This window comes from Hydractinia symbiolongicarpus, chromosome 8 (assembly GCF_029227915.1).
Source record: "Hydractinia symbiolongicarpus strain clone_291-10 chromosome 8, HSymV2.1, whole genome shotgun sequence".
In the NCBI taxonomy this organism is placed as follows: Eukaryota; Metazoa; Cnidaria; class Hydrozoa; order Anthoathecata; family Hydractiniidae; genus Hydractinia; species Hydractinia symbiolongicarpus.
In genome coordinates, this window is record NC_079882.1 from 18,966,644 (window position 1) to 18,979,591 (window position 12,948).

At 34.1% G+C, this 12,948-nt stretch overlaps 2 protein-coding genes across 3 annotated transcripts in view; one reads left to right on the forward strand and one right to left on the reverse strand.

The window, feature by feature from the left end:
* Window positions 1–5: 5 nt before the first annotated feature.
* On the reverse strand, window positions 6–3,568 carry LOC130653814 (WD repeat-containing protein 87-like). The gene is made up of 5 exons (XM_057456321.1): window positions 3,212–3,568; window positions 1,778–2,143; window positions 1,229–1,486; window positions 424–625; window positions 6–199 (listed from the first exon to the last, which is right to left on the reverse strand). Exons 1-5 carry the CDS (start codon window positions 3,551–3,553, stop codon window positions 6–8), a joined length of 1,362 nt encoding a protein of 453 aa, XP_057312304.1. The 5' UTR covers window positions 3,554–3,568.
* LOC130654258 (syntaxin-7-like) overlaps window positions 347–12,948 on the forward strand; it is a 34,378-nt gene continuing 21,776 nt past the window's right edge. Inside the window, exon 1 of one of the 2 annotated variants that reach the window (XM_057456808.1) lies at window positions 347–354. The gene's annotated coding sequence lies outside the window, so the exon portion shown is untranslated. The remainder of the gene's footprint in view (window positions 355–12,948) is intronic. The other variant, XM_057456807.1, reaches the window with a different exon arrangement.

The following is a 12,948-nucleotide window of genomic DNA, read 5'->3' on the forward strand; positions in this document are numbered from 1 at the left end:
TGATGTTAAAGGTTTTTTTGAATTGATCTTAAAAAAAAGCTATACTTTTCGGCAGCATTCTTTCTTTTATGCAGTGATTCTTCAGCTTCCTTTGTTTTTTTTATTTTCATGTCATCAAAATTAAAATCTGGCAGGTCCTCGTAATTAAGGGAGTCTTCTTCCTCGTCTGATTCCCATTTACGTTGGCAATCTTCGAAATCTGCAACAAATATAATAACTAAATACAGTCGTCTGTATGAGATCCTACAGGTAGCTATAGTTTAAAAACGAACATTGATGATTGATCAGTTTTCATTACTATTAGATACATACCCATTTGACAAAAATATCAAAGATTCAAAAAAAAATAATAAGGTTTGCAGTTCACTGGATGCAGTCAGAATTTTCTTTTATCTGAATTATAAAACCATTCCACACACTTACAATCCTCAAGAACATATTCAAAACCCTTCTCTTCTTTTACAAACTTTCTTGGCTTCCATGGCTCCACTACATTTGGTGCTGGTTCCGGTGCAACAGTGTTGCGAATGACTGAATTTGGTATGAAACCGTCCGGAGCACAGGGCCAGTACTTTTTACCTGCCATTTCCTTTAAGGAGATTTCAAGATCTTCAGCCCACGTTATCTAAATGTAAGAAATGCTAACGAGATATACTCTAAAGGTATAGGCATGAGTGGTACCTTACGCGTTTGTTAAAACTTAGTTATGGCATTTAGCTCAGATAGTGTACTCATACAAGAAAACCAGAGTTAAACGTAAAAATCGAATACGTATTTTCAAAACAACTAACCTGCAACTGTGCTAAAATTTTACAGAATTTCGGGAAATTTGAAAATGCTAATTTAACCAGCTAGATGTGATAATTGTTTGATTTGTCCAAGTGACTTTAAAGACTTTTAAACTCTCGTTAAGACAATTTTATTTCTCGTTGAGCAACAAGTTCTTTCTTAAGATAGATATTTTATTGCGTTCTCAATTATTATTTTTTTGGAACAGCTCCCTTTCTTATTTTGGGTTTTTTGTAAAACTGTTACGAAATTCTTCACAAGCAACTGTTGCATATTAGGAAAATTTTCTAAAGCAACTCAAGGCCATATGTAAAGCCATATGTTGTTTTAAAAAATACGTGTAATCATAGAATTTAAGTGATTATGGCGGTAAAAAACTTCTGTAAGGAATTCTAATACAAACTATATAAACATATACACATTACAATTTGTATCTCACTTTTTGAATGTTTTCTTCTTCTTTCATCTGCATTGGTGGTAGCTTTTCTTCAATTTTCTTTTGGTTCTGGCTAGCTAAAAATAGCTTTGCAACTTTTCTTTTTTCATACAATTTCTTCAGCCTGCTAATTGATCTTGATCTTCCAAATTTCGATAAGTCATATTTTTCTTGACTACTTGATCGCACAGAATGAGTCATTGAGCAAAGAGACGAATCTATTGAGTTCTCGTTATCCAAAGTCAATTTTCTCGGAAGATCCTGCAAGAGATTTTAATAAAAACATTTTCAAATGCACTAATTTTCCTCCAACTTCGACCACGCAGAGCCTGTGGTATTTTTTAATATGAGGATGAAACGCATATCAAAAATCGCTAGATGCCCTGAGATCGAAGTTGTACTCTTAAGGTTTAAATTATAGCAAAAAGCATAATCGTTTCCAGGATCTTTTTGTTTTGAAAGACGGTGCAAAAAGTCCTGGGACGAAAGGTGGTTGAGCTAAATTACTAAGTTCTTTACTCTTCGTAATTTCTTCAAGTAAAGCATACTTACAATTCTCTTACTGGACCACTTTACCGAGTTGGTATTTAAAACTGATATTGTCTCCACACGCTGGCTATCATACCAAAATTTCAAAAGTGGATCAAATGGAATGCAAAATTCCACACTATCTTCAGCAATTGTGTTATCTAATAGACGTTCAAGATAATGTCTTGGTAGGTATTCCGTTGCTGGAACGTAATAAAGGTTGTTTTGAAAACCGACCAATAAGTCACCACGATTATTTGCGAAACCTACTTCAGATAATGTATTATCAAATACTAACTCACGAAGTAGGCTGCAATTAACGTCCCATATTTTAATTCGACTGTCTTTAGATGCTGAAGCAATAATGCGCAAATTGTCGTTTCCACATAACTAAAAAAGGAAAGCGTGCATATTTTTACCGTTTGCTTCCATACGGGTTATTTCTTGACACTAAACTGCCTGAAATACTTCAAGCAAATTCTGATTGATTTAAATTCCAGGGACATGAATCAGGGTGATGAATTACTATTTCCTTTATGCCCCTCTGTTCATACTTACAAATGTCAAAAAAGCTCATACCGACCAAATAGGGATAAGGTATGAGAACGTAAAAACTGTGAAGATCGTATTGTGCTACTTTATAATTATTACACAACGAAATTATAGCTCTGAAGCTAAATTCGCATCAAGAACACAGTTCGATGGTGACACAGTTACCATATATGGTAAAAAAGCGCTGAGTCATAGTGTTTAAATGTCTTAATTATTAGATGTTTGCTTTTTTTAAATTTGAGCCATTCCGCCAATATCGATTGCGTATTTTAAGACCATGTTGACACAATAGATATCTTTCCGGAGAGAGAAATTATTTCAGAATATGATATGTACAAGCAAACTAGAAGAATGGACAGTGAAATGTTAGTCATTTAGTACATTGAGTGAATATATGAATTTATTAAAGGCTTATAACCAGGTATGTTAAGATAAAGTCAATGTACACTTTGTTTTGTCACGTCATCAAGGAAATAAGAGGCGGGATAGGAGGGAAAATATTACACATCGTTAGTTAGTTTTGCAGACCCACTCACCGCCCTTAGTGTAGTCTTTTGTAAGTTTTATATTCCGATTATAAGGAGTTAATAAATTGAGTTATTTTTGATTAAATGCAATAATTTAGAAAATGATTGAGCGTTGTTTAGCTTCTTATGTCTCCATTATGTTGCCATTCGCACGATATGCCATTGCTGTATCGAAGCAAAATCACTTCACTTTTTGCACTTAAACAGAACTATTCACATATTGGATAGGATCAGTTTCGTGTGAACAGACAATCTATCCGCTACAAATTTCGATCTCTATCAACAACATGTGGTTACGGTCTAAGTTAAAGCATCTCTTCAATATAAAATTACCAATCAAAAACCTAGTAAAATTTATAATAAAATTATCATTCTTTACCTGTGTTATATTTGCGGTATGACTTTCATCTTTGATATGCGTGATAACTGAGATGAAAAATCCCTGTTGCTGTTTTCTCGCAGCTACTTTAAAATATTTTATTCTTTTTTTATAAGCAACAGCGAGAATATCATAGACAATTGCAATCTGGTCTGGCTTTTGTCCCAAATTAATGGTATCTACCATAGCAAGAGATATGTAATTATCATGGTGGCGGACAATTCTCCAGAAGGTGATTATATTCTCAGTACACATTGTCAGAAAATTGAATAAATTTTGCGTACTTGGTGGGCTGGGTTCAATTTTTCTTATTAAGCCTCGGTTAGGAGCTGTTGGCATCATCTGGTAACCTAAAAATGCAAGCAGATTAGGAAGCTCCAATTTAGCTTATACTCACATTTGGTCTCACAATAAAACTAATTTTTTGATGTTGTCAAAAGATGAATCGACTGATTAAATTATACCAGACATTGGAAGAGTATGTTTAACACACAGGAGGTTAGAACTCTTATCCTCTAAACGTTACATTAGCGTTTTTTTATCTAAAGGAAAGAACTTTTGGCTGGAAAACATTTGTTTAAAAGAATTTTTTTCGGAATTGGCGAAATTAAAAATAGAATTTGACGGAGATTTTATTTAGCAGTTTTTTCGGTACATTGCTAGCATTTCTTCCCTTGAAGCACCCAAATCTTTGAGATTAAGCACGGTATTAATTTACAGTGTTAGGGTGCAAATGAATAAACCGCATAATAACCTCGAGGTGATGATAAATATGTAAAATCGTAAAAAAAAACAAGTCATAAAAAAATTCCTTAGCGCAACTTTTTTCAACCCAACCAATGATCCAACAAGTGCGATATCATTAATATTTAACATGCTGAATTGTAGGAAGTGAAAGTTTACCTTGTCCCCTCAGGAGGGATATCCTGCCATCTGCATGGGAACCAAACAACAAAGAAACTGTCTTATCCGTTGTTTTCCAACAAACTACTTGCAGACAGCAAAGTTTGTCATCGACACAGGCGGGTGCCCACAACTGGATTGCTCTAAAACCAGTTTTATAATAAATCAATCAGAACATTGAGTTTGTTATGTGCAATTTGCTATGCGAAACTTCTAACCAACCTACCTGCAAGGGTTTGTCTTAGTACATTTGACCATGACTCCCCCGTCTTCTAACAAAACGTATACTTTCTCCTCTGAGAGATCATGTGCGTAAGCAATAGGCTTGTGTGTAACAACAGGAAACATCATCGTAACAATAAGACCATGGACTGGAGAAATTAAGCGAATACCTTCATCTTCCGCCAAAACCATAATACGTGAAGCTCTCCCTTCTAATTGGCTGAGATATATCTTTACTATCCTAGATCCCACCAGCGCAAAAAGAAAATGAAACGAATGTAAATCTAAAACGTGGATTGAATTTCTAGACGTGTAACAAAGAGTTTTTGAATCAGCTAAAAATGCATGAAACATTACTTCCAAAACATCGTAGCGATACGTTTCCTGAAATGTCTCCATCCTCCAGAAACGAACAGTGGAGTCTTTAGATGCCGATATGAGAATATTTTCTGTTGGGTGCATAAAAAGACTGACAATTTTTTTCACGTGGCCACTGAAGCACCCCACATACGGGAAACTCTTCATGTACATATTCCAAACTTTTATGGCTCCATCTTTTGAAGCTAAGATAAAAAATAAATAATGTGGCCAATTTGTGGATAGAACAAAAGACCAACTGAGTGAAAAACTAAAGAAGTAAATCATGAAATAGAAAAACTCTACAGATGTTTATTAATATTTTTGCACTATGCTCACAGTGTACTCCTTAGGCGGGTTTATGTTAGAACGACTTCTTTCGATCAGATTTGTTTTAATGAGAATTTCTAACATACGTGACAGATCAAGGAGATTAGATGATTGATAGTAAAATGATAAAGTCTGATGTTGTTCGTAACAGCATACAAAATTAACGTCCGTATAAAAACGTTATAGCTACCGGCAACTGTTTTTAGTTACCCGTGAAAAGTACCTGTTTCTAAAGATGTGAGGACGTAAATAAAGAAATCTTATAAAATTATCTGCATGGAATTTGGTTATATTGTTACCTTAACTTATAATATTTAAAAAACAAAACGGCTGACATAATACCTGTTATTAAATACTGTCTCGGCAAATATGTTAAACACACGGTCAATGGAAACGCATGTCTGTTCTCAAGAAATGACATTAAATTCAAACTGGCAGCGTCAAGAAAAAATATTGCTGTTTCAGTCAACGCGACAATCTGATTCCGTTGTTTATCCTTATAAAGAAATGATAACCACGGCGTTACACCAGAAACGTGATCTTTTAAATGCGTTTGCTTAATCATGATTGGTGGCGTATGTAAACCATTGTTCAATTTCCATTGTTGTACGAAACCAAGACATCCTGTAACAATGTAGGAATGCTCCTCATCGTAAAGCATTGATAAAATGGAGTGTTGCAACTGCAGTCGACTATATTCGCGAAATTGACTTCCATACGTTCGTATTGTTAAGTCATCGCAAGCTGCGAAAAATATATAACATGAACTTATATATAGAAAGTGAGTAATTCGGCAGTCCAGAGATTTCTTTTGCTTTCTCATTTTCATTTCAGTTTTTTCCTTGTTCCATATGCAAACCCCATTCTCGGGTCCAGCACCATAGATGGCAACATAGTTTTCGTGTGTAGAAGAAGCCGTAAATAAGGTCGTCTGTAAAGGCATTGCTACATGAAGAGTTGTCTTGAACTGTAAGCCATGTGGAACTATCACAGGTTGTACCTCTGTTTGTGTCCGTAAGATATGTACAATCTTTGTTTGAAACTCATCTGCACTGTCAACTTTAGGACGGTGATAATTTTCAAGCTCACTTTTTTCATCCATCATCTCAATAAAAAATTCCTGTGCCTGTACGTTGTTCGTCCCTAAATAGCTCATTAATTGACGTCATATTAAATTTACGTCAAATACACCCGCCTAGCATTATAATATCAGTGACATTGGAAAAGAAGAATTATAAAGATGCCGAAAAAAGGGTAGGTAAAGTCAAAAACTTTACTCTTATGTTTCCATTATTTCCATAGCAACAATTTTGCCTTTTAAGTAATTACACTATATTTTTACAAGAACGAGACGAACCATTCCATGCTCCCATATAAGAAGGTTGATAAACGAACTAGCTGGTTCAACGAAGTAGCGGGAATTGGCCTTTTTATTATTTTTAAGAAGACCGCATATTAAAGTTGAATATGTTATTTTAGTTTTCTTGTTTAGTGCGATGTTTCGGAAGATTATTCTCCCTTGATTGTGCTGGAAAACTAAGAATTTTTTTATAAAATTTTGTATTTTTTCCTCTTAATTTCTACAGTCAATTCAGCCAATCGAACTTCCAGTAGATTAAAGAAAAAAATGACTTCGATAGCTTTCTACCTATTACGCAGTAAAATATTTTTAAATAATGCAGCATATTTATTCATTATAGAGCTGGCACAAGAAAAGGGCGTAAAAAGAAAGCAGCACTGATTATCCAAAGGTAGACCTTACCTTATTGGGGAAAACTTTGGGAGGAAACAATTTCTTTAACGTATTTTTAATTTTTAAACTGCAAGTTTTTAACTAATTACTTTTAGGTTTGCGAAAAGCTGGCTAGTTCATCATTTTTACAAGAAGTTTAAAAAAGAGGTAAAATAATTCAACTCGGACACAAGAATCTGTTAACTTTAGTTCCAAAAATTGTCTCCAACAACTGCTTAAGAAGGAGTAAAAGTATTTGCCAGTGTCGTGAGAATCAAATTTTGTTAGGACAAACTATGTTATTGTTCGAGAACCATGGTTTTTCCGGAGGGTAAAATTAGGAAATTTAGAACCTCTAGATTGCGGAATAAAGTCAATGAAATGAGTTTATAATGCAAGGAAACGATATGGTAGTGTGTTTTTTTCCTTTTTTGTAAGAAAAAGTCAGTTTTATAAAAATAATTAGGGAATCTAATTTTAACGAAATTTAAAGCCTCCAGATTGACTAAAACGCTATTCTAAATTTTAGAAACTTTAGAATGAAAAAAAGTAGTTTAATTCGTCGGGCCATTACATTGAACCACTAAAATAAAACTTGATGTTTAATAGGTTCAATCGACTCAAAGAAATGGACGTGAAGTGATACGTGAATATAAACGCCACTTGATGGACATTATGATACGACATGGCGTAGATTTTCCAGTTGTACAGATAGATTTTTGGGAAATTTACGACTACTTGATCAAAAAGAAAAGTACGTAGATTTTTTTTGCTGTTTATATTTTAATACCGCTTCAACTTGGCCTTAATGCACTGGGAAAGAGGTTGATATAATTCGAAAACATCTCTACTTATAGAGTATGAAGAGACATTTGACGTTTACGCTGATAAGGAGGATTTTATTGCATTCAACAAAATTGGAAAGTACTTTGAAAGTTTGAATCTGCAAGTAACAGCAGGAGAGATCTGTTATGCTGCTGAAGCGGTGGTAAATGGTAGGTATTTTTCTGAAATTTATAAATAGGTCATGCGCAGCCTAAATAATCAATTTTTAGCAACAAGCGCTCTCGTCCCGTTTTCTTTAAAAAAAATGATGTTTTGATATGTTGTGATATTGGTATCCGTTGCATCGATGTTATTGAATTTCAATGCGTTTTCCAGCAATCCAGAGATGTTGAAATTTAAAATCTCCGTAACAGGTAAAACCATGGTTTACCCTTGCGAAAAAACTAACTTTTATCTTCCAAAAACAAATTTGCTTCCTACGGTACTGCGCTACTTAACAACATGCGGTAATGAATAAACACTATGATGCAAAAATAAATATTGTCCTGCTTCAAGGTATGAACAGCCAAATATATGTTTAACATAGGCTGGTAGACAATATTCAACTTAGTTTGTAGGTTTACTGCAAATTATTACCACAAGTATTTTAATGTAAAAACGTAAATCTTTTTTGCTGTCACTCTTTACCCAAAACATTTTCATCAACACTGAGTTGTTCTTTTTTTTAATTTTAGACAAAAATTACAAAGAACACAAATATTCAAAGCAAAACATTTTAAATATTGCGTTGCATATTTTTGTACCACGTGGAACGCATTTACCAGTTACACGAAAATCAACATGGCTGTGCCCGATTGTTGGTAACGATGATGCACTTAGGTCAATGGAACTCAAAGAGAAAGATAGAGAGATGATCAAACTAAGTATGTTGCCTTAAATTGTGAAAGCGAAGGGGTTAAATAAAAAAATTCTAGACTTTTTAAACATAATTTTACTGGCTTTTATTACACCATTTTACATCTCCTGTTGCTCGAAACTTCTGCAATCTAGGTTTGAGATCGAGGGTAGTGGGTAATACAGATAATGTTTACTAAATTGACTTTTACATTACCAAAAAATTCAATGCAATTATTTTTCACTTCATAAAAGTTTCCATTTGACTCTTTTTTAGGTAAATGTACCAAAATAGTGACTGCCTCTATAAATGCACGAAAACAACCAGATGAACCGACCGGATCTACAGATTAAAAACCTGCTTAAAAATGTATGTAGTTTCACTAAAATTGGAAAATAAAAGAGTTATGTTTTGTTATGTTACGAATTCCGCCCATCTACATTGTATAATATGTAAAATCGTCTCCTACAAATAGAGCACTGACTTCAAACCAAGTCAGTTTTGGCTGATTATATACCTCGCTTACCTTTTCACCCATTTCCTTTACTTAATCTGCCAAAAAACGATTCTTTTTTTTTCAAATTCAACTTGTCGAAATTCAACGTGGTGGACAAAATTTGTCAAATTCAAAAAGGTTGATCATGTATCACCTGTTTTGGTGGCTGTTCGTAAAGAAAATATTTCCTCCGGAACCTCTGGCATCATTAGGACCACGAGAGGAGGATGACGTTTTAACAGATGACCAAGACACATCTCTGTTGGTCAATTATTTTGACAGACGACCTGCTTAACGGAACTTTGAAAGAAGAAGAGGTCTCGAATAGCTTAACGGTAGTGGTTACCAAGTGCCTTTAATTAAATAAATTCCAAATAATTTATAAAAAAAACGTTTGGCCACACTTTCGAGACTGTTTACACGAAATAGCAAATCGAATCAATGAAATTTCTCTTTTCGATAATAAATCAACTCTTTTTGGTGAAGATTGGTATTTTGTGGTGGCTGAAATCGTCGTAAATAATGTAGAAACACCAAGTACTACATACAGCGAAGTATTAGAGCCAACCATTATTTTGATTCCTACTGCAAAATAGTTCGGCAAGACAAACTCTTTTTTTTCTTCTCATAGACTCACATTTTTATTCTGATATTTATAAAGAACAATAAGAGAAAATGAGATATTAGATACATATTCTTGAGATATTTTTATAAGAAACAGAAGTATAAGAATAGCGCCGGGTCTTCTGGCTAACTGTTGAATCACCGTCCTGTGTTGTAATTGCTGAAGTAGCGGTTCTTATTCTTTCTTCGGTTCGAGATTGCTATTCAACGACGACGCAAGCAAAGACTAAAGCAGCGTTTACACGATTCAATCAGCTTTTCAACTTAGTTGTAAATTTCTTTGAAGTGGTCTCACGCAGTGTTTAAGGCGAATTTCAACGTCCAAGTTTTTTGACGGGAACGGGAACGAGAACAGGAAAAGAACAGGCAGGAACGGGAAAATTTAATTTCCACTGAAATAGAAACGCGGAAAAAATAAAGTAAAAAATGTAAACAAATATGGCGGCTTTTCTTCAAAAGTTGAGCTGAAGAACTTTGTATTTATTATTGTTGTGTCACTTAAAAGAAGTAACAAATACAAAAAGAAAATATGGGTCAGACAACTATTTCAGGATCGGATATGAGACTGCCAGACCAAGAATATTTTTTCAAGTTTTTAAGAATGACACTTACCATTGCCATTTGGAACAAAATATAAACAGTTACTCAGATTTGTTGCTCCAGAAATCACTAAAAGTTTCATCGAGAGTAAAGTGATTGGACCAAGTGAGAGGTTCATTGTGACCCTTAGGTATATTTTTGCTGAGACGTCTCAAATTGATTTAGCTGGAATGTTTCGAATAAGCCCAACTTCAATTAGTAGAATTATCAACGAAACATGCATTACCATTTGGAACATTCTATTAGCTGAAAATTACATCTCTCATTCTAAAAATGAAAGTGAATGGGCGTTAATAGCAGATGAGATTGAACGAAATGGAACTTTCCAAACTGCATCGGTGCAATTGACATGCAAGCTCCTCCAAGATCAGGTTCTTACTTTTTCAATTACAAAAAGTCACATTTCATCGTTTTAATGGCTGTTTGTAACCCTAACTGTCAATTTACCCTTCTTGATATTTGTGGCACCGGAAGAAATAGTGACGGTGGTGTATTAGGAAACCGTGATATGGAGATTGCTATTCATTCAAATAATCTAAAGATTCCCGTCTTTAAAGAATTACCAGCTACAGAAATAAAATGCCCATATGTTTTAATGGCATTTCCACTTAAAACATATTCAATGAAACCTTATCCTCGGGAATTTCTTGAAATTAAAGAAAGACTCTTTAACTATCGGCTATCAATATATTTACAATGCTTGCATCCCTGATTTTACTGGCATCACTGACTATTAAATTACCGTTGGGACTACCACGTAAATATCGTTCGCTTTCCTGAACGAAAGTATCTTCAGTTGAGTTGTAATTATCTGTGAAATTATCATCTTCGCACTCGTACTGCGACGCCATCTAGAATTGAATGTTTTGCTGAGTTTGCAAAAACCTGATTGTATATTTATTTTCTATCCTGCCAGCTCTCTCGGGAAAAAGTTGGATTCGATTCAACTTTTTCCTGGGACAGAAAGGACCATTAGGAGAATTTCCCCATTGAAAGCGAGAAAAGTCAAAAAACTTCAAAGTGGAAATCCGCCTTTACACCTTTCAACTAGTTAAAACACGTAAACACAAAGTTGAAATCAATTTTTTTTAGCCAGTTGCTCAACATTCTTAACGAGTTGAAAGAAGTCCCTATTGTTATCAGGTAGCCTATTTCATGCATTAAAATAAAAACTGCCTTTGTTTAAAAACATTTTTAAGAATTTACCGGTAAAAAATAGCACGTTTGTTAAAAGATGAAAGCTATTTTTTTTAAAACGTTGTATTTATTGCCATCTGTAAAATTGTTAAAACGGGGGCGTTATATCGGTAATCCTGAGTTTATTTTTCTTTCGTGAATGAGACCATGTTGGGGCCCATCCCTTAGAGGACTGCATAATATAGTAATAATGACGTAGAATTTTTTTATGTAACGAACAGTGTATATTTATCTCGATAAAAGTCTTCATACAACTCCAACTAAAATACAACGAACTTACAAAAACGTGTTTCGTAAAATTATAAACAACGCTCCACGGTTCGTTGTGGAACTAATGTATATGATGAGTTTTGCAAATAACGTCACAGAGTACTTCAGACTTTTACAACTAGTTAAAGGTATGTTTAAACGTACATGTTTAAACTTAGGTTGCTTAACTAGTTGAATCGTGTAAACGCTGCTTTATATCTATTAAGTCAAGAGCTACAAAGCAGATAGTTGATTTTTTATTTTAGTGACTTACACAAAAGTCAAGCACTAAATAAATTACCTTCTAAAAACATAACTCCTCGTGTTGTCCTTGTTTCGTCGTCAAACAAACAAACTTTCAATTTACTGATATTTGATATATTTTATAGAGCGCTCATTTTGCTACCAAAAAGAATACTTAAAGAAATGATCCATTTTTAGAAAGTAGCAATAAAAAAAGGTAGCAAGTTCATCATAACAAAAGTAATTGTTTATAAACGGGAAAAGACCTGGGGATGAGGTTGGAAGTGTGTATAATTTCTTGTACTTTTGACCTTTAAAGTGGTCTATTTATTGGCATATGAAAAAAGTGAGACCCGATACCCTATGTGATACCCGAGACCCGATACCCTGATACCGATACCCGAGACCCGAGACCCAATACCCTGACACCGATACCCGAGACCCGATACCCTGATTTTTTTTTTTATTTTTTTTTTTCGGCGATGTTTTATTTCAATAAAAATCTATTTTTTTCTCATTATTTTCTTGTTTTTTCAACCTAACATATCAGAGATGATATGTTAAGTTTATTCGAAGCAAGACGTACGTTCGATCGAATGAATAATTAATGAGGAAGTCCAGATTAAGCATGTGAAAGTGTCTGTTCGATCGTTCGATGGATTGAATGGGAAAGGAAAAAGCAAAGAGTGAAGTTCGTGTGTTTAGTGAAGTAATAGTAATTTTAAAACGCGTTTTTATTATATTTTACATTCAATTACAACTACAATGGAATCAAGGTATGTTCTTTTTTAAATATAAATTGTTTTTCGAGTAACTATGTAATCTCACCCAATTTTTCTTCTAACAGTTACATTTTGAAAAAAGTGAAGTTAATGGAAGCGAGAATTCAGAAAGTAAAAGGAGATGGTTTTTGTGCACTATTTGCAGTGTTGGGTGCTATGAAGCAAAAAGAATTTAGCGCGATACCTTCGTTGGATGGTCTCATTGAAATGACAAGATATGAACTCTTAAGCAATTTAGATTATTACGGAGTGTTTACTGCCGATGACACTGATATTATCGAAGAATTTGATGAATACGTAAAGATGAGGAATTATAATCAG

What these genes read in the sequence shown, in the direction of transcription:
- LOC130653814 (XM_057456321.1), bottom strand. Translation starts at nt 3,553, where the DNA reads ATGATGCCAACAGCTCCTAACCGAGGCTTAATAAGAAAAATTGAACCC. An exon ending in ATACCGCAAATATAACACAG is followed by an intron (nt 2,144 to 3,211) that starts GTAAAGAATGAT and finishes TTCCTTTTTTAG; the next exon opens with TTATGTGGAAACGACAATTT. An exon ending in AAGAAGAAAACATTCAAAAA is followed by an intron (nt 626 to 1,228) that starts GTGAGATACAAA and finishes TCTTACATTTAG; the next exon opens with ATAACGTGGGCTGAAGATCT.